The sequence below is a fragment of the Cynocephalus volans genome, chromosome 3, assembly GCF_027409185.1.
Source record: "Cynocephalus volans isolate mCynVol1 chromosome 3, mCynVol1.pri, whole genome shotgun sequence".
In the NCBI taxonomy this organism is placed as follows: Eukaryota; Metazoa; Chordata; class Mammalia; order Dermoptera; family Cynocephalidae; genus Cynocephalus; species Cynocephalus volans.
The window spans coordinates 179484452-179508944 of NC_084462.1; the positions used below are offsets into that span (position 1 = coordinate 179484452).

Here is a 24493-nt window from a genome sequence, read left to right on the forward strand (position 1 = left end):
TGGTGCTGACAACACCAAGTCAAGGGTTAAGATCCCCTTACCGGTCATCTTTTAAAAAAAAAAAAAAAAAAAGTTAGGGAATTCTGTTCAATTCAACTAATCTCTTGAAGTAGAATGAAATGTAATCTAATACCACTTTAAAAAGAAAAGACAAACCAGCTTTCAAGTGCAGGATGGGAGAGCCAGCTGCAATGTGTGGAGAAGACTATCAGTCGGCAGCAGGTGCAAATAGGGTCCCAGAGGGCCTGGCCACCCCCCAGCAAATGGGACCACAAGGCTGCTCTGGGAGTGTCCAGGGGGAGTGGGTTCCCCACCAGCTGGTTCTCTTTCCACGGAGAGACCCAACCATGGTGAGGATTTGAAGCCAGCTCACAAGTCAAGATCAACCAGATCAAGGGAACAGGAGTTTGAGTCCTGGAGTGGGGGAGACGCAGGTGACAATGGTGCCATATATAACCCTCACAGGCTTCCTTGGGCCAAAGGGGGACTGAGAATAAGGAGGCAGGTTTCAGCTCTGCCCAAGGCACACCTTCCTGCAGGGGCTCTGTACCCTCAGCAGAGGGTAGGGGCCTTCTGCAAGGCCATTTAGGGATTGGGGTGGCCACTGAGTCCTCCCAGCTCTGAAGCTTTTCGTTCATGAAATGAATTGACAGAGGCTGGCCGGAAGCCCTGGGAGCGGAGCAACTCGGTGGAGAAACCTGTGTCCTCATTACTATCCAGGTGAGCTGCCCTGGGAAGGCCTGAGTGGCAAGTGTGGTGGGGCAGAGGTGGGGGCTGGCACTGATTCATGTATCTGTTTCATTCCATTGCCGTAGAACCCCGTCTGTGGCAAAGAGCCCCGAAGCTAAGAGCCCCCTTCAGTCACAGCCTCACTCTAGGTACCGGACAACCTTCCTGCCCATGTGTCCCCCAGTCTCTGGGGCCTCCTCTGTCCCTTGTTCCATGACTAACACCTCCCAACCCTGTCTTGCGTCCTGGCATTTAACAGCTTGCTCTGGGAAGGGTGGGGTCGTGCAGGCCAGCTCCTTCCTCTCCTCCCTGAGAGGGAGAGACTGAGGCCCAGAGATGGGAATGTCCTGTCCAAAGAGGAAGTTGAGTGGAGCTGAGATTGAATCCCAGCTCTGGACTTGTGAAATGTGACACTGGGCAAGTTAGGTGACCTCTCCAAGCCTTCTTTTCCCCCGTAAAATAAGTTCTGTTCATCCCTACCACACGGGGTGGTTGTGGGGACAGCTGTGTGCAAAACAGCTGGACCCGGGAAGTACTCGCTGCTGTAGCTGCACCCCACAGCTCAGTTAGCCCTGGGACTGGCCCAGCACCTGCTCTCTCTCCTCCAGTTCAGTCTCCTTCCTCTGCGTCCAGCACACACAGCCAGTTTCCCCATAGACACGCTGACCATATTTCCCAAACCAAAAGCCGGTGTGACCATGGTAGAATATTTGGAACTGAAAAAAAAGTCAGAGATAAACAGCCACGTGGAAACTGCAGACCAAATGTGGCCAAATTTGAAGCCTTCTAGAACCCATACCAAGAAACGTCTCCATTGCCCCCACAAATTAAAGGGAAGCAACTCTTGTCACAGAGCAGGTGGCATTTGAAATTGGTCTTGCAGAGTGATGAGCCTCGCAGGCATTGAGGGTCGTGTGGGGGACAGAGCCAGTGGCGTTGGGGCAGACCTCTCTCAGGAAGTGGCACTTGAGTTGGCCTGGGTGAGGAGGAACCTGCGATGCAGAGATGGTGGGGACAGCCTTCCAAGCTGAAGGAACGGACAGTGCCGAGACAAGTTCAAAGAAAAGAAAGCAGGCCGGGACAGCTGGAGAGTGGTAGGAATGGGAAGGGTGGAGGAAGGGGTGTTTAGAGGGTGGGAAGAAGCTATGTGGTCAGAAGTTTGCATTGTGTTCTGTGTGGAGGGTCCCAGCCGAGAGCTTTCAGCACAGAGACCATGACGGGATCAGCACTTTGGTACACTTACTTTCCCTCTGAAGGTGACAATGTGGTCCAGAAGCAAAAGCAGGGGCCCTAGCCCAGGCCAAGTGGCTGGAGGTGAGCCAGCAGCTCTCCCAACAGAACCAGCGTCTTCCTGCTGGTGGGTTATGGGTGGGCTGCCATGCTCCCAGTGGCCAAATGTCCCGCACTGGGCAGGAACATTGCCGAGTTCATTCCTGCTTGGAATGAGGCTATTTCCAGCTCCTAGACAAATCTGTTCTCTCGTTTCAGAGATGGCTCCTAAGGATACGTGTAATAATGACCCCTCTCATGCATAGCATTGCTTAAAAGCATGCTCGCGTTTATCCTCTGTCAGGTTTGCTGATGGGAGAGCTGAGGCCTAGAGGTGAAGCACTTAGCCCAGGTTTCCTTGCAGTTGTTGCTGGAACAGGGTCTGGAACCCACAGGAAAGGCCTGAAGGACCCAGGGGCCTCCAGCTGGACACATTTGCCCATTAGCAGCCAGAATTACCTACAGACTTGTTCAGAACCATGTTTGGCATCTTTCTTGAGTTTATCCAGGAGGGGTGCTGGAGTGTTGCTTTGCCTCCCATGGATTTGTCACCCCTTTTAGATTACTGAAAGCCCATCTCCTGAGCAGTGAGAAGCCTCAAAAAGGGGTTAATCTCCCAGAACCCTCAAGAGCAAAGCATTCCTTCCATCTGGGAAATTAACTACAAATTGGGGTTCTCCTCCTGCATTTATTTTCCAGCGCAACAAGTTACAGGAAGGGAGTTATAGTTTTAACAAGTTTAACAATAGAAGCTGGTAGCATGCAATTAAGTCAATCCACTAACAAAAGCTTGATTTTAGCAAACATTCTCTTCTTACAGCAATTTCCCAGTATCTTTACATATCAATCAGTAACCTATCTGTCTTAGAACCAGCAGCCTTGCTGTGTTACAACTCTTTAGCTTGTAACAGAGACTAAATAGCCTGGGAAAAATTTCCTGTTTTTTGTAAGATCAATATTTGAAACCGCAAGGCTTTGGAAAACCAGGCCCTGTGAAGCACATATGCTTTAAGCATACTCTACACTGGAGCACCTTTTCATCCATGTTCTCTTTAGCTGAGGAGAACATTGACCCTCGATTTCACCAGATGGTCCTAGTCTATGCTGTGACCCCTTAGCAGCTGAGGCAGGCCCTCAGGTCAATGCGTGTACACCAGCTGTCACACCCACACTCCTTTCCCTGAAACCACAGGCTCCAACAGCACTTCTCTCCATGTGGGGAAGGAGGGTACCGACATGGTGTCCTTCAGCACCATGATCATGTTTTAAAAGACCAGGTAGTGACTCGGCAGTGGCCACTGTGCAGACCTGGTTCTGCTCACTCACACACCTCACTCCACTTCCTCCGTAACCATGTCTGACAAACTCAATATGGCTGAGATCGAGAAATTCGAGAAGTTGAAATTGAAGAAGACAGAAATGCAAGAGAAAAATCCACTGCCTTCCAAAGAAATGATCAAACAAGAGAAGCAAGCAGGCAAGTCATAATGAGTCAAGTCTGGCCAATATGCACTGTACATTCCACAAGCATTGCCTTCTTATTTTACCTCTTTTAGCTGTATAACCTTGTAAGATGCAAGGAGGTTGGATTGAGTGTAAATGACTGTGCTGCCCCTTTCTCACATCAAAGGACTCCTGACAGCAAAGGCTGCGCCTGCCTCTCCCATCTGCCTGTCTGGCTGGCAGAGAAGGAAAAGAACTTGCATGTTGGTAAAGAGCTGGGTGGGATGACATTGAAGTCTAGAGTTAAAACCAAGCTGGTCCAAGGTGTCCTGCAGGCTGTAAAATGCAGTTTGATCAGAGTGCCATTTTTTAAAAACTGCTTTTAATTATTGGATCCATGAACAATTTTTACTATAAAAATAGTTTTAAACCCTTGAAATAAATAAATAAAAGACCAGGTAGTTAGACACACATTTTGCCAAGATTTTCCAGGGAGGATGCATGTTCAAGAGACATTAAAATTCAAATCAGCTAACTTAGTTAAGCAACTTTTCAAGGTACAGTCCGCGAAAACTGCCTCAGAAGAGCAGAAGAGCATCCAACGATGTTTCTTGAGGAGTCACACTGGAGCCAGTTACCAACACCAGGGATGCTGTTTTGGGTTTTGCTTTTGGGGTTTTTTTCTTTTGGCTGGATTGTGTTGGAAGCAGGGCCTGCAGGACGGGCAATTTCACGTGTACTCAATGCCACTATTACCCATTTTCCCCAGGCCTCGGGTTAGCCAGGAACATGGACTCCCACACCAAGGAGTAGGTTGTCAATACCGCTTTCTTTCCCAGGAGGCAGTGGGCAATGGGCAGCACCATCTGCGTGAGAGCTCTAAAGTCAGAAAACGGCTCCTTTGTTAGGCTCCAAGTCCTGACTCTTGGGTTGGGGAATATGGTCACAGTATCCAGGGGTAGAGAGTAGAGACTGGGCATTAGAATTCTTTTCGAGCAGCCTAAGTGTGGCTAAAGGTAAAAAGCAGAGAGCCTCTGACAGGCCAAGGGCACAAGCATGGCTTGGCCCTGAGCGGGGATCTCTGGCCCCCCTGGATCTGATACCAGTCCCTAGCACAGAGGTGCCCACGGGTCCATCCACCACCTTACCGCACCCTGCCATTCCTCTCCCCAGGATGAAGCCTGCTGGGAGCATAAATGATGTGGCCCTGGATGCCTTAGATTTGGACCGGATGAAGCAGGTGAGTGTGTCCTTCCCTCAGGCTAGGGCCATCTCTGGTCAGCAGGGCCAGGCAGGCCCAATGGGGCCCACATGTGGCTGCTAAAAAGTCAGAGAGACAGCCTGCAGAGGAAAGGGGTGCCCGAGCACGTCATATGTCCCCAGCCACAACCAGAACCACGGTGTCCCCTGCCTTGCTGGGCACTCACTCCAGCCTGTTGCAGGGGCTTTCTTCTCTGGGGCAGGTAGCAGGATCTGCCCGGACACCCATGCTATCCTTCCCCCAGCCTGGGGAGGAGAGCTTGGGTGAGGGTGAGTGCTGCGGCTCTGGAGAGAGGCCTGGGAGGCCCCTACCCCTGCAGACACATCCCCCACGATGCCAGCTTCCCTGTCTCCACTGCCTGTCCCTTCACCTTGAGGCTCTGCTCTCAACAGGAGATCCTAGAGGAGGTCGTCAGAGAACTTCACAAAGTGAAGGAAGAAATCATCGATGGTGAGTGGAGGGCCCACACTGGGGAGGGGGCAATAAAGGCAGGCCACAGAAAGGGTCCCTGAGAGAGGCCAGAGCTGCTGTCACCCAGGGTGGCCATGTGGATGGCCAAACAGCCTGTAGTTTCAAGCCAGGGCCCACCACTGTACTTGTGAGATCTCATTCTTCTCGTAATGGCCCACACTACCCTCCCCAATCTCTAGTTGCAGAAACTGAGGCTCAGGGAAGTTAAGTGACTTGCCTAAGAATACCTGCCTGGTGGAGTGACCCTGAATCTGAGCTCTTTCTGCTTCCTTATGCTTCTTCCTGGGGGACCCGCCGTGGTATACACATGGGAGGGGAGAGTGGTCCTAGCACACATCCCAAAGCTAAGTCTTGTAGAAGCATCTTGAATTTTGTGTTCTTTATTTCATTATCTGTTGACTTATAGTGCCTCTTTGATTCTGCCACCCCAGTCACTGGTATAGGGGTACTGAGGGGGACTGCTGCCTTCCTGGGGTGCAGGGGACCAAGAGCCACAGGACTACCTTATAGGCCTGAGCTCATACACAGCCTGCTTGCCCCTGGCTCCAGAGAGCAGGGCCGGGTCCCGGTGCATCACATCCGACTCCCACCAAAGTCTTTGAGGGAGTTGGCTCAGATCTGCAGCCAAGGGAAGTGGGAAGGTTTGGGCAGAGCTGCCCCAGCACAGCCTGTGCCCACCCCCAGCTACCGCTCCCACCAGGGGAGTGAAGGCATCAGTGGTGACCTGGGCAGGAGGGTCCCATGAACTCAAAGGGGTGGAGGCCAATGGCAGTGGGTTGTCTAGACTGCAAGAGAAAAAAGGAGGCCACGAAGGAAGGCTGCTGGGAGCCACAGACCCAGGCCTCCTCCCCCAGCCAGGCCACACCCTGTCCAAGCAGGGAGCACTGTTCCTGTTTGTCCGGTTCCCTAAAGGCCTGGGCTGGAGAGATAAAGAGTTACTAAATAAGGGGAATGAGACAGAATTGGAGTCGCAAAGGCAGACACAGAGTCCAACTATTAACTGCTTTACTGCTGGATGCCAAGCCCACCTGTCTGCAGAAGGAGAGACTGGAATGGAGGCAGCGGGGCATGGTGGAAACCTCATGTCCCTGGCCTCAGTCCCTCCACCTGCCATAGATGCAGCCCCAGGTGGAACCCACCTCACAGGTGGCTTCCCCAGGAAGAAGCACAGGCAAAGCCAGGGGTGCTGAGAAAGAGCCCCTGTTACCTGATGATGGCCCACCCCTCGGCTTTGCCTTGGCTGTTGGCCCCAGGCCCAGTGAGGTCTGACTAGGGAGAGGCCTGAGCGGGCATGGAAGAGGGGAGGGCATCAAAGGTCTGTGAGTCTGGGGCAGGAGCCATTGGGTGGGAGGGAGGAGGGAAAGGCCCACATGTGGGGAGACGAGGGTAGGGGTGAAACACGCCTTTCTCTCCAGCAGCCACAGAATAGCTTGGGGTAGGGACGGGAGGAAGCTGGGAGAAGGAGAGAAACCCATGTCCCTCGCAGGAGGAGAAAAGGGGTCAGGCCAAGGGAGTCAGCAGAGCCATGCTGTCCGCCCTGCCCCCAAGCCAAGGGGTTCCCTGCTGCAGGCCTCCGCTCTGTCTGGGTGGGGCTCCTAGGTCCTTTGGGTGGGCCTGGATGCTGCCTGTGCAGACTCTACAAAGACCTTTGGTTTGAGCAGCACAGAGCAGCTCCTCACTGCGGGGACTGTGGCAGGAGGAGTGGTAGAGGAGATTGACCAGTGCTTTGTGCCAAGCCCACCGCACTGTGTGGCCCCTCGCCCATGCCCTGTGACCTCTGGGAGCCTAGGTGGGGCACCCAGGAGACTGAGCAGGGAAAACAGATATCAGACAGGCCAAACTGGGGGCACGGGGCCAGGCCCTGTCGAGGGGAAGGGACTGAGCTCACCGTGGCTACACATGAGCCTCTGTCCTGTCCCTCAGCCATCAGACAAGAGCTGAGTGGGATTAGCACCACGTAAGCAGCTGGCTGGCCAAGGCCATGCTGAGACATCGGGTCCGTGGATGGTAGAAGACCGTGAGGAGCCCAGCCAACCCCAGCTTCCAGCACTTACCACGCAGCACGGGAGCCCGGATGTGCTTCAGTTCAGTCTAACCCGTGAGCAGATATCAAAATGAAGAAACAATTCAATTCCTGGATTTTTTAGATTTTGTCTGACACAGAACATCAGGTCTACTCGTCTTTTTTTGTATTTTATATTTGCTTATTTAAGTATACATTTCTTTGGTTCATAGACAGGATGCCCCACTTCATTAGATTGTTTCCAGGTTTTCTCCCAGGTGACGCTGATAGCACCCTAGCTGGCAGTGACGGCCGGGCACTGTGTGGCGTCACCACACACAACAGAGCTGTCCCAGCACAGCTCCGTCCCCAGCAATCATGGTGTTGAAGCAGTCTGTCCATTCCCCACGGTGTCTGTGTCCACACGGTAATAAATGGTTTACTGTCCACAGCCACAGGCTTAGGCTCTTGCTGTCACAGTGGCTCTTGGTGCTCCTGGCCAGGGATACCCCTTTTCAGAGAAGGGCCCAGGACTGCGGTGACCAGGAGGAACAGGAGCAAGTTGGGAGTCTTCAGTGGGTAGCTGGGGCCAGGCTCAATCAGAACATCCCTGAGACCCAGGAGGGTGAGCCTGGGCAGCTCAGGTACCTCCAGCCAGGGTTGTGTGGCTGGGCCTTAGGTCCTACCTTAGGGAGCCACCCCCTCATGTGATCCCCCAGGTAGATGGACCCTAAGTGTAGCCCATGACCTAGAATATCCCAGGGACTCCGAGTGCATTCTGCCCAGCAAGGCACAGGACTGTCCAGGTGGAAGAGGTGGAACTCAGGGCTCCGCAAAGCGGCACAGAAATGGAAGGCAGCTTTGCCCTCCACTCTTTCCACGAAGTCTCCTCTTGCACCCTCCAAAGAGGGTCCCCATGGCAGCAGGGATGATCTGCACACCTGCCCAGATAAGTGTGCTAGCAGACACAGAGGAACCTCTGAGGTGCAGCCAGGGGAAGAGGTGGGCTCTCTGGGGCTCCCCTTGGCCCCTGGGCAGGCCTGTGTACACAGGGAGGGGCCGCTGCCTGGCTCCAAGTCCTTCCAGCTGAGCTGCGCTTCCCTTGCAGAACAAGCCCTGGGGCTTGAGGCTCACCCCAGCTATCTCAGACCATTCAGGGACAAGGCGTCTGGCTCCACATTAGGCTGCTCCCAGGCCCAAGGGCAAGGGCTGTCACCTCCTTCCTTCCAGCCTCCCCTAGGTTTGCAGAAACAGCACCCCCACCTCCACCTGTGGGGGCCAAGCCCTGGACCTCAGCCTCAGTCTCCCCTCCTTAAGTCATGGAGGCGGCCTTTCTGGGGCTGTGGTGGGAGCTGCGGGGCCAGGCCCACACCTGTCCCTCTCTGGCAGGGAGGGCCTCAGATGCCTACCCTGCCTGCTGCCTGCCTACCTCTGGGACACCGGGGCCCACTCTACCCCACCCCAGTCCAGCCCCCCAGAGCCAAAGGACTGGCGAGAAGGTGGCCTTCCTAGGTCTCAGCGGTGCAGAGCCATCAGCCACTCTGCAGAAAGGAGAGTCGCATGTCCCCACTTCACACAGACACTGCCCAGCTCCCTTCTGAGCTCAGTTCACCTGGGTGTTTGCCTGTCTGTCCAGCCACTCATCTGACCTTGGGCACCTGTTCCATATGGACTCCTCAGCCCCCACTCAAGTTTGTGGGAGTACAGCCCCCACACTGTCAGGCCCAAACCCTCTCTGGGCTCAGGGAAGGATTCAAGGTCAGGGTGTGAGGTGGAGCAGGTCTTAGGCAGGCCAGGTGGGAGTGGCAGGAGCTGGCAGTGAGGCCAAGGGTGGATGGCCTCTGCAGAGCTCAGCCAGCATGGGGAGGAGCCAGGCTGCTGATGAGGGGCTTCAGGACCATGCAGACATCCAAGGCATGGCTTTTGCTACCCATGCCCCACAATGACAAGGCCCTCAGGGAAACCCTCCCAAAGAGCCGGGAGCCAGTGGGGAGCAACTTGGGGCTGGTCGGGGGGAGCAGCACTCTGACGCCTCAGGCTTCATCTGCCAGGGCCAGCCTGGTCCAGGCTCTAACCAAGACCCCCCTGAGAAGCACAATTCACAGACTCTGAAAATAAATGATGAATTAAGTTTAGGGCAAGGGAATGTCAGATATTGGCTCCCTGGAGACCATGGGTACAGAGGACCCAGGTCCCAGTGGGGCAGGGCAGGGCCAAGCCTTACCCAGTGAGGCCCAGGAAGGGAGGGCCTGTCCAAGGTCCCTGGCGAGTCCATGCACAGATGGAGCACCTCCAGGAGGCAGCCAGTGCCTCTGTTGCCAGGCCTGGATACAGATGGCAACTCCTGGGGCTCGGTGGGTGCAAAAGCAGTCACCCAGGGTCAGGAATCAAATGCAACCAAACCAGTTCTGGGGCTCCCACCTTCAGGATGGGCACTGGTGGCTGAGCTCATAGGCGGTCCTCCGCCAACTTGCACACCCGCTTCACCCTGGCATAGGGCCCTAGGGAATCCTCAAACACAAAATCCCAAAGCACCTTCACCCACGAGTAGTGCTGCGGCAGGTGGTCGTAGTACTCGGGCGCGATCTTCCGCACCTGTGGAGAGGGGAGTCGAGGTCAGGGGCCACGCACCTGTGAGCGCCCACGTGTACATACGTGCTCAGATGTACATACACATGAGCGCACACTCACCCCATCACCTCCCGGGGTGCTGCTATCCAGCTCAGCCAGGCAGGCCACTCCTCTGGTCCTCCCTCCTGCTCACCACTCCCTGGGCTCCCAGGAAGAACCTGGCTGGTGCTGCCTGAGGGAGACCCTTGGGGAGGGCACCAACAGGCTCAAGCACCTTCCCCAGGTGAAGGGTGAGGAGTTGAAAACGCACCCCTCCCCCAGAACCCACCCCCAACTCTCCGACCCAGGAGGCCCACATGGGCCTGAGTCCTGTGGAACCCCAGGGTCACATTCACGCTCCTCAGCCCTCCTCGTAGTGCACCTCCTCTCCTCCTCCAGCCTTTGCTCTGCACGTGACACCCTCTGCCTGCCTCCTCCAGGAAGTGCTCTCGACTATTTCAAGCTGAGGACAGCGGGGCCAGCAGCGGAGGAGACAAGCACAGCTAACAGCAGGCACATGTGTACCAGCTTGGGCCCGTGTTCTGGCCTTCCTGAGGCAGGTCCCTGCCCTCTCTGAGCCTCTGTCTGTTCATCTGTAAAGTGGGTATTAGGATAACAAGAGCACCTGCCTCATGGGCTGTGGTGCAGTTTCGGTGAGATGATGTCAGGCACAGTGCAGGGACTCAGTACGGTCAGCAGGAAAGGAGGAGGAGGGGAAGGGCAGCCTAGCCCAGACCATGAACACACGTGTGTACACACAGACGTGGCATGAACACCTGCACGTATGGACAAGCACTCACACATAATCACAGGGATGAACACAGCACACACAGCAGGACCACACAGTCACATGGACAAATACATGCACACAAGGTGGGAACACACAGTCACATGGACGAACGCGGCACACACAGCGGGAACACACAATCACATGGAACACAGCACACATGGCAGGAACACACAGTCACATGGACGAATATGGCACACATGGCAGGCACACACTCACACATTTGAGCACCCGAACACCCTCCCCACCGCTGCCTCCTTCACCCTGGGCACCCCAGCTGGTTCTATCCAGCAAGACTGTATCAAAGTGCGAGGCAGGAACTGGCCTGAGCTGGGTAAGGGCTGAGGGACTCCTCCTCTTCCTCCCCTGCCTCCTTTCTCACTGAGAAATTCTCCAACTCCAGGTCTCCCAAGGCAAAGGTGCCAACCCCCAAGGCTCCCACTGCCTGGCAGCTCTGGCCACACCTTGGCAAGATGGCCACCTCTGAGCCAGAAGGGGACTCTTAGAGGGTCACAGGGCTGTGGCAAGAAATGAGCAGGAACGAGGGGTCAGGAGACAACAGTAAGGAGGGTGCTTCACGCAGTATTGCTAATGCCACCCACTGTGCAGAAAAGGAAGCTGAGGCACAGAGAGGGAAGCTGCTCGCCCAATGACACACAGCTAGTAAATGCCATAACGGGGTTCAAGCAGGTTTTCGTTAAACCAAGCAGCCTACAGTGTAAAATGCCTCTGGAGACTTTGCCTTCCCTGAATTTGCCTCCTTATTCTCCAGCTGGCCACTTGCCTGTGTTGTGTGGCTTTTCCCGTTGCCCTGGAGACCATGAGTGAGAGTGGCCATTCCATGACCAGCACGAAAAGGAAAAGATGGCCTGAGCATGGCCCGAGGCCCTCCCTGGGGCTTCCCACCTCTCTAGACATCCATGCAGCCCTCGCCCCCTCAGCCCTGCCCATCCCAACCACACACCAGGGGCAGGTTGCAGCCCGGGATGCTGGGGAAGTCATGGTGCTCCATGTGGTAGCCCACGTTGAAGGTGATCCAGTTGAGGGGCCCATAGTAGGAGTAGGTCTCGTGGCCCTTGAGGAACATGTAGTGCTCGGCCACAAAGTGGCCCGAGATGGGGTGTAGGCCCAGGCCCAGCAGGGAGCTGGCCAGCAGGTAGGCCATGGGCTTAAGCCCCCAGAGAGTGAAGATGGTGGCATCGGCTGCCAGCTGCACCAGGGCGTTGAGCACCTCCATGCGGGTCATGGCCTTGGGATTCACGCAGAGTGGCCGCAGCGAGTACAGGAAGGGCTGCAGCACCAGCCAGAGCAGCTTGCGTGCTGGCGTGCAGAAAAGCCAGCCCTCGAGGCGCGTGGGCACGTCCACGTCCAGCCCGTCGCCACCCAGGTAGCGGTGGTGGTCCACATGGTACTTCTTGAAGGAGGAGGCATAGGGCACGCCTATGGGCAGGTTGGCGAAGATGGCAAACCAGCGGTTGTAGGTGGCGCAGCAGGTGCCAAAGGCAGTGTTGTGCGAGATGTCATGGATGGCCAGCGTCAGCGAGTGGTTCACGCAGCCGCCGAAGGCGTAGGCCCAGAAGAACAGCCAGCGCCAGGCCAGCCCCCGCACCAGCCAGCAGGCCAGCAGCTGCACCAGCACCAGCGCCAGCACCGTCCACTTGAGCTGCGGGTCCGGCCGCATCAGGGCCTTGATGGCCGGGTACTTGGCTGCAGGGAAGACACGGGAGAACTTGTGGGGCGGGGCCCTCGCTGCCTGCCCTCTCTCCCTGCTATCCACTCTTCCCTCCGCCTCCCATCTGCCTTCCCTCCCCTCCTTTAAGCCCCCAGGCAGTGACTTAGAGATAAACTGGGCCCCTGTTCAGCAGCCTCCAACCCCCGCGGGAGTGCAGGGGCAGACAGGCCCCCTCCCACCACCTGGAGGGGGGTTCTAGGGAGACTTTCCAGAGCAGGGATATCTGCCACCAGCCAAGCTAAAGAGTGGTTGCCACCACGGGTCCCAGAAACCCAATGACAAAATGACAGAAATGGAAGCAGCTGCAGAGCCGCCCTGCACTGCTGGAGGCTTAGATGTAACCAGGGTGACAGCGTGGACTGGACGCCCCCAAACTCATCAGGTACCGGGGCGGGGGGGGGGTGCTGGGGGAAACATGGAGGGCTCAGCTTTGTCTCAGTGTCTCAGTTCTTAAAACAAACAAGAACTGAAGGAAATGTGATAAAATGTTGAATGTGTCTGTTTTGGGTGGGTGTTTGTTATGGCATGTTTTATACTTTTCTGTATTTTTGTTTTACAGAAAAGGAAAAAACAATGTGAGTAGGAGTTGGCCAGGCAGGGGAGGGCCTTCCAGGCCAGGCAGCAGCCAGACCTGAGGGAAAGTTGGGGAGGGCAGGAAGAGCAGGGTGAGGTGGATGCGAGGACCCTGGGGGAAGACAATTGTGCCTTCTAGAAACCTCCGTGGCTGTTTGGCAGGAGGGGCTGGCAGGTTTGAGGCAGAAGGCGGCTGAGTGGCTGGTGCTGCATCCAGGAGGGGTCATCTCATACTCAGCATACCCCCAGGTCTGCTCTGTCCCCTGGTTCCTTGGGCAAGAGCAGAAAGGCCCTCAAGAGAGATGGAGCCAGCGCCGTCATGCACAGGTGGGGAAACCAAGCTAGCAGGGCAGGGGCTTATCCTTGGGTCAGTCAGTGCCGGTCTCCAGGGTCCCCAATATCTCCAGCATCCACCCACTGCCCAGTGAGCAGCTGGCAGCCTCGGCTTAACCTCCTCAGGGCTGGCCTGTGAAGAGGCTCTCCCAGGACATCAGCAGAGGCTGGGGCCCAGGCTGGAATGGGCCAGGCCAAGGTGGAATCCCGCCCCAGCTCTTTTCGAGTGACCCAGACAGGTGCTCCCCCTTTGTGCACAGAATGAGAGGGATGTGCCAGCTTGCCTCAGCCAGGCAGAGCCCCACAGCCAGGCCTCCTCTCTCCTCATAGTCCACAGGGGCAGGACACAGGCGATGCCAGGTCAGCCTGCACCTGAAGGTGCGTCCCCAGCCTCCAGATCCCATCAAGATGTGTGTGGCATTGGAGCACCAGCCAGCAAGGCACAGGTATGCCTCTCCAGTGACTGAAGACAAAACAGCGTGTCAGAAAGAAACACAATGTGGGCAAAGAGAGTCTGCCCCAGGCAGAGGGGAGACTCAGGTTTAAAACTCTCATGCCTGAGCCACCAAGCCACAAGCACCGTCTCAGGGTAGGTCAGACCTAGAAACCTGCTGGGCTTTGATCTTGCTGTGTGGCCAGGGTGTGTTCCCGCCTCTCTCTTGGCCTCAGCATACCCAGTGTAAGAGGACAAGGGTGTGATGTGCCTCATAGAGTGTGTGCCCACAGAACAGTCCTGGCATTGACAGTATAGCTCACGTCTGCTGGGAGGGAAGACGGTTCCTAAATCACAGGCCCCAGAGGGCGACCCTGCAGCTTAATGACAGCCTTTAAACACCCTGCTGCCTGCTCACTGGAGCTCCCACCAAGCCTTCACCTCATCTTGCAGCTATGTGATTTTGGCTCCAAACCAAGGGAGTAGTGGCCCCAAGAACATCCTTCAGGTGGCCCGATGTGCCGCACCCACCTCTCAGGGCCAATACTGGGTATGACTCCCAGGGCAGCTGGCAGAGGGGGGCACAGCCAGGCCGCCCCACCATCCTGGCCCCCACTCCACCAATCTCGGGCCTGACACAGCACCACCAAGCCTGGGACAGGTCTCCAAGCTCCACAAAACTACCTGGGCCCTTTGACCCCAGCCATGGAAACCACCCATTTAGATCCCCAGAGATGATAGTCACTCGAACAAGCCCAGCAACCAGTAATAAACCTCTGCCCCACTTAACGGGGCCCCAGAGGGTGGTGCAGGGGAGGGGGAGGGGGTCATGGGAGGGAGCAGTGTTCAGAACAGGGCTCACGTGCAGGCTAGCCTGGGTTCAAATTCCAGCTCTGAATAAGGGTTTAATCTTTAGAATATATAACAAACTCCTGCCACGGAACAGAAAGACAAACAACCCAATTAAAACATGGGCAGAGGGTGTGAATAGACTTTTGTCCAAAGAAGATATATGACTGGCTGAGAAGCACATGGAAAGATGCCCCACAGGGAAGTGCAGATCAAAACCACAAGACACCACCGCACACCCACTAGGATGGCTGGAACTTTAAAAAAGGAAGATAACAATCGGTGAGGATGTGGAGGGATTGGAACCCGCATATGCAGGTGGGACTGATTAAAATGGTACGGCCGATGTGGAAGACAGTCTAGTCTGGCAGTTGCTCAAAAAGTTAAGCACAGAATGACCATATAACCTGGCAATTCCAGTCTTGAATATATACCCCAAATAACTGAAAACAGGGACTGAAATATACTTGCACGCCCATGCTCACAGCAGCACCATGAACAGCAGCCAAAAGGTGAAAACAACCCAAGTGACATTGACAACAAAATGTGGTTTATCCATACAATGGAACATTATTCATCCTTAAAAAGGAACGAAAGAATGTAGTCATTGACACGTACCACAGTACAGATGAACTGAGGACAGAATGCTAAGTGAGAGAAGGCAGACACAAAAGGACGAACATTCTATGATTCCACATCTATGAAATATCTAGAATAGGTACATCCATAGAGACAGAAAGTAGACATTACTGGGAGCTGGGAGGTGGGGCTGGGAACAAGTTTCTGTTTGGGGTGAGGACAAAGTTTTGGAAACAGTAGTGCTGGCTGCACAACATTGTGAAAATCATCAGTGCCACCAAATTGCATAGTTAAAAGTAGTTAAAATGACAAATTTTATGTTATATATATTTTACCACAATAAAAAAAAGTTTTAAAAAAAATCCCAGCTTCCAGGCAGGTGACTTCAGCTCTAAGCTCAAAGGAGGATTAACGAGGTAAGGCCCAAGAAAGCTCAGGCTGCATGAGACTAGGAGCAGGAGCCCGAACTAATCCTGTGTTCAGTAGTTAATAGAAATGGCCTTTGGAGTCAAGTTAAGCACGGGCTATCAGAGGCTATCACAGAGTTTATAGCTGTGTAAACATGTTGACAGGATCAGGAAACAATGGGGGTGGAATTAATGGTGTTCAGGGCAATGAATGGTGTTCCTTTCAGCCCTGCCCACATTGCTTAGTGGCACAGCCTGGTTGCCCCTCAGAGAGGCCAACCTCCGAGATGCTTGCCCCCATGCAGGCCGAGGCTCTTTGGCACCTAAAGCCAGGAGAGCCAGTCCAGGCAGGGAGAGATCTGCACCTGTGGTGGGCAGAATAACGGGCCCAAGATGCCCACGCCCTAATCCCAGAGCCTGTGACCATGTTAGGTTACGTGGGCAGGGAGTTACAGCGCAGATGGAATTAACTGTTGCTAGTCAGTGACCCCAAGATGGGGGGTGCCCAGTGTCATCAACAGGGTCCTAAGAGGGGAAGAGGGTGGCAGGAGAGGGGGTTACAATGACAGGACATGAGACAGGCTTATCCTGCCCCTGCAGCTTTGGAGATGGAGGAAGGGGCCGTGCAGAGGGATGCAGCAGCCTCCAGAAGCCAGAAAAGACCAGAAGTGGGTTCTCCCCTAGAACCTCCAGAAGGAACACAGCCCTGCTGACACCCTGATGTTAGCCCAGGAGTGCTGACCCACAGAACTGCAAGATAATGAGTGCTGGTTTAGGCCACCCCATCTGTGGCAGTTTGTTACCGCAGCCACAGAAAACTCCTATAACAACTACAGTGGGAAGGAGGAAAATGGTCAAGGGGTCAGCAAACCCCTTGTCCTCCGTCCCCCACACCCCCCAACACAGAAACCAGTCAGAACCAGCCCTGCCCCAGTGCCCACCAGGCCTGGCCAAGGTGAACAAGCCAGCACCACCCGCCAGCTCAGGGAGGGCTTGGGGGCAGCGGAGGGGCAGAGGGGGGTGGAGCAGGAGAGCGTGCAGGGGCAGGCCCCATCCCAGCTTGTTCCTGCCCCAACGGAGGGCCAGGGTCAGCAGAGACACTTCACAGGGTGTCCTCAGAGTGGCCCGGAGAGATGGGTGCTTCTAGTGGGGGCCTGGGGGCCTGGGGTGAGGATCCAGCAGCAGCAAGTGGACCCAGGAAGAAATGTCTTCATGATGGGAAGGGCCAGAGGACATGGGGCAGCATCAGCCCTTAGGAAGGCTCTGGCCCCACAGCACAGTGCCCGGGAAACCACAGGCAGAGTCCCCTGAACCTCTGCATCCCTGATGTCAGGCTGGGACCCAGGACCCCAGGCCAGTGGGCTTCTGCTAGCCCTTCTCATCTGGGGGCAGCCTCTGGGCACTAGTCTCCATCCCCAGCCCCCACAGGGCAGCAGCCAGCTCCTTCCCTGCCAAGGCCCACCTGGGGACCCAAGCTCAAGAGCACCAGCCTCCATAAGGCGGGCGGCCCCTGCTTCCCCTTGGAAGGAGGCCAAGCCTTGGGGCAGGAGGGCGGACCAGCCACACCTGGGCCGGGTTAGTCACGGTCAGGTGAGCTGTGGTGCAGCAGGGCCCAGGCCCCAAGTTCTTAGATCCAGGCCGGTACACGCACACCCACCACTGCCATCCATGCTCCTCAGAGACAAAAGCAATGACAGAGCCTGGCAGCCACGGCCTTGGGCCATGGGCCTCAGTTTCCCCACCTATTGAAAAAAGAAAAGTAGTCCTGCCTGGGGGTAGGATGTGGGGTAGCAAATGAGAATATACCTGGGAGGTCCCTCCCCCACCCCCTGCTCAGCCCGCCTTCAGGGAGCCTCGTGCCCCCTCCTCCTTTTCCCAAGTTTCCAAGGACCCTAGGCCCCTTGAGCCCCAGCCTTCCCTGCATCACTTCAAGGGCTCCACCTGGGCCATCAGAGAGAGGAGAACTATGCCACATGGAATGCCAGTGCGTCACCCCCACCTGTCGGCCGGGCAGTCCTGTCTTTCCCACGGGATCAAGCTCAGGCCTCCCGGCAGCCCTGAGGCGTGTTCAGGCTCACAGAGCCGCTGGAATCTCAAGGGCAGCCACAGGGCCGGCCCGTCCAATGGGTGCGCCCCAGCAGTCCCCTCTCGGTGGACTCTGGCCTGAGCACAGTCCTATCTGGCAGGAGGTGGTGCTCAGGCGAGCTCCCAACAGGCCCAGGGTGCCTCAGGCCAGCCCCTCGGCCAGGGGACAGTGGGGCCAGGGGGAGTCCCGGCCCCACTGTCATCTCCATCTGGGAAATGAGATGGCACTCATCCACACCCATCAGGGCTGTGGGCAGCCCCATGGCAGCTCTGAATCCCAGAGTGCCATCGCTCAGTAAGCACGAGCTGCTACTATTGCTGTCATTAACTAGGGTTTTCTTATCTGAGAGTAAAAGCATCTCACTTCCCACCTGTGGGGCCAGGGGTGCTGGCTCTAGGCTTGTTTTGATGAGAGCAGGCCCAAGGCTCCTAGGCCCCGGGGAGCCGCTGGACCCACCATCCTGCTGGAAGCAACTCAGACATGGCAGGTAGCACTGGGGTGCAAACGCTGAGAAGGGGACTGAAACAGCGAGCCCTGGTCACCTCGCCTGCCTGAAGGCACTTTGTGAACGACAGGCGTAGCAGGGCACAGCAGCCCAAGGCGCTGAGAGGCAGACAGCGGCGCTCATGGGCAGGGAGGCTCCAGCCAAGGGCACTAGCAGCCAAGGGGCTATAGCTGAAAACACCAGCCCCTGAGGACTCCGAGACCAGCTTCTGGGAGCTGCAAGCCCAGAAGGTTCAGGAGATGGCACGGGCTGGGAGTCCCAACCCATCGAGGCAGACAGACCTCACTGAACACCCCGGCCTCCAGTGGAGACCCCAGGAAGGCTGCACCTCAGGAGCGGGGCTGCTTTGGGCCCACCCCAACACCACCTGGGAACAGGATCCAGCTGACCCGCCAATCAATCCCCTGCCAGCAGAAAGCTCAACCCTCACCCAGAGACAACTGCAAATCTCTGCCATTTTCAACTCCAGAGTTTCCAGGTCCCTAGGGGAGTGGAAGGCCTAGGGGACGTCCCGGGGAGACCAGAAGTGCAGAAGAGAGGTGCTGGCTGAGGTCACTTTGGGTGCTTGGAGGTGTCCAGCTGCCAGGGGTCAAGAGGACCAGGGACAGAAAGCCAGGACAGGTGCCCACTGGACTTAGCAAGCTCACGGGGGTCTCTACAGGAGCCATTTCACACAGCCCAGGGCAAGATGGCAGAGAGGTGAGGGGGGGAGTGTGGAGACAGTGAGGACAGGCATGAGGCAGAGAGGGCTGGCTAGCTGGTTAAGATAAAAGCAAGAGGAAATCACCAGGGGACGGCAGGAGGGTGGCAGGGAAAGCCAGGCTGGGTGTCACGGAGAAGGCAAGGGGTGCTGGCCCAACAGGAGGGGCCTCTTGCAGTGGCTTGAGGGAAGGGGACAGGGAACGTGGGTGGGACTGGGGAGGGACAGTCACTGGGCTCCATGACCTTGGGCTCCATCTTCTCTGGGCCACAGGAGAGGTGGAAAGGCCGAGGAGAGGGAGAAACTCTCCCTGGCAGCCTCAGGAGGATGGAAGACCAGCGCAAGCTGGACACCTGAACCCGGGCCCACTAGGCTGGCTCTGCCTGCTGTGGGCACTCAGCTGCCCTTGGATGGCAGGAGTGGCCAGGCTACCTGCATGCCTCCAGGGCTCTGCGCCGATGGGGAAATATGACTGCCTGGAACCAAACACAAACAGATATACAAACAGATACAAACAGTTTTCCAACAGCCGCCCCAGGTGGGGCCCCGGGCAGCTGGGCAGCTGGCCATGACCAACAGCCATTGCTCAAAGTCACCCTGTCCAGGCATGACCAGAAAGGAGGGCTCTGGTCCAGCGAGGCTCAAGGAAAGGCCCTCCAAGGTGCAGGAGGCCAATGGGGTCAAGACTTGAACTCAGGACCCCAACTCCAGGCCTTCACAGTGGCTGGGGTCCTAGCATAGAGTCTGACTCCATGAACAGTATCCAGCGCCTGTGACTGACACACTCGGGCTTCACCACCCTGCCAGGAGGTGACCAGCCTCCATCTTAGAGAAGAGGAAACAGAGGCCCCACCAAAACGTGAAACAACTTGCCTTATTTCCAGTGACCCCACCAAAGAAGGGGAAAGAATGCTCCACAAGGGGCCTCTGCCCCCCAGAAGCTACAAGGACACTTAAAAAAGTTCATGGAAAGATTTATATATTTTTTTAATTCTATTTTTCCGTGAACTTTCTGAAGTTCCAGCATATTTCCTGGAGCAAGGCTATGTATGATGCAGCAAAGCACCCAGAGGAAATCTGGGTGGCTGCGACTGCTGTATACCCTGGGGCAAGCCCCTGTCCCTCTCTGGGCTCTCTTCATCTCAAAGACATCTGCTCTGACAGTCCAGGGGTTGTGAGCACATGGAGGTGCTCCTGGGGGCAAAGGAGCCATGGGGTGAGGTGCAGGAGGAGGCAGCAGGTACTGAGGGGTTGGCACACCTGGCTCCAGCAGATCCGATGTTTATGGGGACCCAGGGCACAGAGCAGGAGGTTGGGCCTGGTGGAAGGGAGGTCAGCCTGACCCCTCAGAGCAGTCTCATCTCCCTTTAGCTCTGATGACACTTGCTTTTTTCTCAGAAATTCTCCTGAGAAATCTGCTGTGCCTTCCACAGTGAGGGGACATGGCAGAAACAGGCGGCTGAGCAAGGGTGTCCCAAGGCCCCACACCAGACTCCTCCACCCCGCCCCCACTCACTTCTCTCATCTCCAGCAGTGCTCTCAGGAGAATGGGGCTTCTTCTCACTTCCACTCTGGACCCTTCTGTGGCCCCAGGCACCGTCTAGGACTGGGTGCTCCTACCACTTTCCCAGGGAGGCCAGACGCCATCACATGACAGTTGCTCTCTGGCTACAAGGGAGGTGGTCCTTGTCATTGCTCATTGACATTGGGTGTCATCATCCAAGTGCTCCCCAAGTTTCCAACATCCCTCCTCTGCCACCCACCAGCTTCCCAGCTCCCATGTGACCCTGTCCCACCACCAAGCTTCTTACTGTTGATAGTGCCACCTGGTGGCCACAGCAGGAAATGCTTAAATACAACACCTTACAGCTTCGGGGCCTTCCCCCTCCTGCAGTAGAGTAACTTGACCTCTCTGTAACAAGCCTCTCTGCACAAAGGCACCAAAGCCCTCTTAACCCCCTCCTTCCTAAACATCTTCCTTCCAGCTCTGGAATGATCCTGTGCCTTGGGAATCCCCCTTCCCACAGCTTCAATCTCTTCCACCTCAGGACTTAAACCAAAAGACAAGCATAACCCTATCCAGTCAGCGTGGGAAGAACTTTGGGAACCCGGTTTGACATAGGAAATGTGAGAAGTGGCCCAAAGTGCCTTCAGGAGTCATTGTGCTCCTCCTCCTCACTAAACCTGCTTTTCATCCCACTGACAAATATGTGCTGAAGGTCTGTGAGAATCCCAGCCCTGGTAACAGACATGGGAGGGGTTCCACCCCTGGAGCTGGGCATCTCTGTGGATGACAGCCCACAATTTCCCCTTGTAGCTTTGGCCAGTTCTGTTCTGGATTTTACCACTTGCCAGTCCCAGCCAGGGCCTTTTCCTAAGCAAATAGTCTAACACTTGCCAAGAGTTTTACTTCCTGGTTTTCCTTTTTTTTCAGTGGCTGGCTGGTACAGAGATCCGAACCTTTGACTCTGGCGTTACAACACTGCACTCTAACCAACTGAGCTAACCGGCCAGCCCTGTTTTCCTTTGATTATTTGAACTTTTTTTTTCTTTTTTTGCTACCATGTGTATCCTGTTTTCATAATTTAAAGAAAAAAATTACAAAGCTATTTGTTTAAAAAAAAAACAAAAAACAAATCTGAAGCCTGCTTTTTATTCCAGTGGCCACACCTGGCTTGGTCTCTGATGGGACCAGAGTCTCACAGGCTACATTCCTGCTCTCCCAGAACACGAAGCCTCAGCCCTGGCCTGGGAGACCAGGTTCTTGGGGGGTGCAGTGGAACCTCACTTTCTAAGGACACTGTGCCTGGGAACACGTACCCATCCCAGGCAGGAGCTGGATATGGACTTTGGCCCTACCTGGAGAGCACCTGGAGCCAGCTCTTTCCAAGGACTTCCTGGGTTGTGACTTGAGATTAGGATGTTTATTGATCCTAATCCTGGGCACATCCACGGGCCCCCAGGAGCCTGGCATAGGCTGCAGCATCCAGCCGAGTGGGGCTGGAGTCAGCCTGAGCACCAACCTGGCCTCTGTGGCTTCCAGGCTATGTGGCCCTGGACAAGTCGCTTTCCCTCTCTGAGTCCCCCTCTGCTCCCTCTTCTGAAAAGAGATGGAAGATACACATAGGATTCCTCCCAGTGCTGGGAACAGCACAGGCATCAGGAAAGCACAGACAGAAGGCATTCCTGTCCTCAGGGAAACTACAGGCCTGTCCGTAAGACATTAGTGATGATCATAGCATCTGCCATTCATTGGTTCTGGGCTAAGCACTTTACACACTACCTCATTTAATTGCACAACAACTGCATAAGGGAGATACTATTATTAACCCCTTGTAACTTGCCCAAACCTCAATTTCCTCATGTTTTCTGACTCACCCATAGCTAACGAGTGCGTGTTGGGGTCCTTCCCAGAAGAGCAGCTCTATAGCCAAGCTCTTGATCTGTGCCCCCAGAGAGACCAGAGCCTGATGGGCTGGAGCCATGGAAGGGAGACCCAGAGAGCCATCCTCAACCAGTGGGCCAGAGCCCTCAGGTGCAGCCAGAGGGGCTTCGTGCGGGAGGTGGAACTGAACCAAGCCAGGCAAGGCTGAGCAAGAGAGAACCAGGCAGAGCAGGGAGGAAGGGCATTCAAGCAGGGCAACAGCTTGTGCAAATGCCTGGCAGGGAGGAAGAATGGCATATTCCTAGTTCATTAGCTCAACACTGGACAGGTAGGAAGGAAGACACAGCCCCAGTGTAAAAGGAGCATGTAGAAGCTCCCTGGAGAGCCAGCCCTTGAGAACTTGCGCTACCCGGGCCCAGGCCCTGGCCTGAGATGACTTCCCTCCTCTCTAAGTCTTCCAATCTTCTCAGCCACCCCCTCCAGAAAGTTCCAGACCCCATGGTTTCTCTCTTTAGAGAGATCCTTCCCCACATCCTGGAGTGCCAGGTACCACTGGGCACCTTCCCATCTGAGATTTTGTTTCATCTCCACACCCACTCTGCTTGGTAGGATGATGGTGCCCATTTCACAGATTGGGAAAGTGAGGCTGCATCCCAGAGTTATCTGGATCCCTTCAAGCAGCTCTGTGGTAGGCCCAAGCTCCTACTCCATAGACCATGAGGGGATGGAAACGCACACAGGGCTGAGGAGGTCCCTGCTCCAGCCTCAGCCCTGCCTCCGCCCTACTGAGGGCAGTAGCCAAGATGCCCACCTTGTTCACCTATGTGGGGAGGAAGAACAAGCTGAGTACCGATGTCCCCTCAGCCATTCCAGGAAGTTCACAGGCACAGGAGAAGATGCAACCACTGGTGAGACTACAGATAGTGCTGGGAAACCATGAAAGTCACAAACCCACCCAGGGGTTTCCACTCCTGAACCCCCAGCTACCTTGGGGTGCAGTCACGTGCTAACCGTTAAATATATCCTGTGTCTGAAAGATTTAAAAGTCACAGGATGGAGATTTCCATAGTCTTGGGTAGGACAGGAAGGCACAGAAGTGAAAAACTCTAAAGAAAAGAGCCCAACTAAAGGTTCAAGTGCACTCAAAAACAAATAGGCCTCTGTGATGGCAAAAGACAATAAACAGGGAAAATACTGCAACATATAAGACAGACAAAAGGCCAAAAGCCTCCTATACAAAGAGCTCTAACAAATGAACAAGCAAAAAACCAACCCCAAGAGAAAGAGAAAAGAAATTTAAACGGCCAATTAAAATTTGAAACCAATCATTAAATACATGCAAATTAAACCCACATCAGAAACAGTATTGTTTGGCCAATATAATTGGTAAAACATCAGCCAATGCCTTTGACAATGGTGATGGCGAAACTGTGGGGACATCCCAGGAGTGGGAGGGGTGGGCCTTCCACTGCAGGGGCGACATGGTGGCAGCTAGAAAAAGCTTTTCTCTCGAAGCGTGAGTCCTTTAACTCCATAATCCCGGGTAAAGAACTATAGGTCCTGGGTCAATTCTAAAAGACAACCTGCTTGTGGGACAGACGGGGCCACCGACATGAATGAGGGTGAATACGTGAGATGGTGTGGCCCATAGGTAAAAATGACTCGCAGAAGGCCACTAAACGACAAGGAGACGCGGCCACCGTGTAGTAGGCTCACGCCAAAATAGACGGGATTCTTTGGTACAATGTTTCTTTCTTCCAAAGGGGAAGAAAAGCGCTCATTTCACCCTGGACTCCAGTTTTGGGGTGGGCTCGGCGGAGGCTCCGGCCGGCCGCGGGCCCCAGGGGCTCCGCACGCAGCAGGCGCCCAGTGTTTGCGGCGGAGCACGGCGGCCCCCGGGGCGCCCCTGCGCCATCGCGTCCCGGGCCCTGAGTTGGCGCCCCGGCCCCGGGAGTGGCTCGTGTCCCCCGCCCGCACGGAGCCGAGACGCGCTTCCCGGGCGCGCGGACCCGGGCTCAGGTCCTCCGGCTCGGGGGTTCCTAGGACGGAGGCAGAGACCCGAGAGGAGTTTCGGCCGGGGGGCGAGGGGCCCTTGGGGAGCCGGAGCGGCGACGGGGGTGCCGGCCGGCATCGGGCCCCCAGGGCTGAGCCCCCGGCGCCCGCGCTCACCGAGCATCTCCTTGCGCCGCTGCGTGTGCGGCTGGTCGGTGTAGACCCACTCGAAGTCGCTGCGGCCGGCGCTGTTGCCCATGGCGGGGCGGGGAGCACAGCCCGGAGCACGGCGCGCGGTCCCGCTCGGCTGCACCTGCCCCGGAGCCGGCGCGGCCGGCACTAGTTCG

The 24493-nt window shown here is 55.8% G+C and overlaps 3 protein-coding genes across 3 annotated transcripts in view; 2 read left to right on the forward strand and 1 right to left on the reverse strand.

Annotated features, from left to right (window-relative positions):
- EVL (Enah/Vasp-like) overlaps positions 1-7620 on the forward strand; it is a 173005-nt gene extending 165385 nt beyond the window's left edge. Inside the window, exons 10-14 of the mRNA XM_063090240.1 lie at positions 654-720; positions 816-878; positions 4615-4681; positions 5095-5152; positions 7097-7620. Of these exons, the coding sequence (XP_062946310.1) occupies positions 654-720; positions 816-878; positions 4615-4681; positions 5095-5152; positions 7097-7134 (293 nt within the window). The 3' untranslated portion in view covers positions 7135-7620. The remainder of the gene's footprint in view (positions 1-653; positions 721-815; positions 879-4614; positions 4682-5094; positions 5153-7096) is intronic.
- LOC134373806 (thymosin beta-4-like) lies at positions 3352-3486 on the forward strand. Its single transcript, XM_063091830.1, has one exon. The coding sequence runs from the start codon at positions 3352-3354 to the stop codon at positions 3484-3486; it is 135 nt and encodes a 44-aa protein (XP_062947900.1).
- A 2003-nt stretch (positions 7621-9623) lies between the features above and the next one.
- On the reverse strand, positions 9624-24405 carry DEGS2 (delta 4-desaturase, sphingolipid 2). The gene is made up of 3 exons (XM_063091928.1): positions 24324-24405; positions 11537-12279; positions 9624-9770 (listed from the first exon to the last, which is right to left on the reverse strand). The coding sequence occupies exons 1-3, from the start codon at positions 24403-24405 to the stop codon at positions 9624-9626; spliced, it is 972 nt and encodes a 323-aa protein (XP_062947998.1).
- Between the last annotated feature and the right edge of the window lie 88 nt (positions 24406-24493).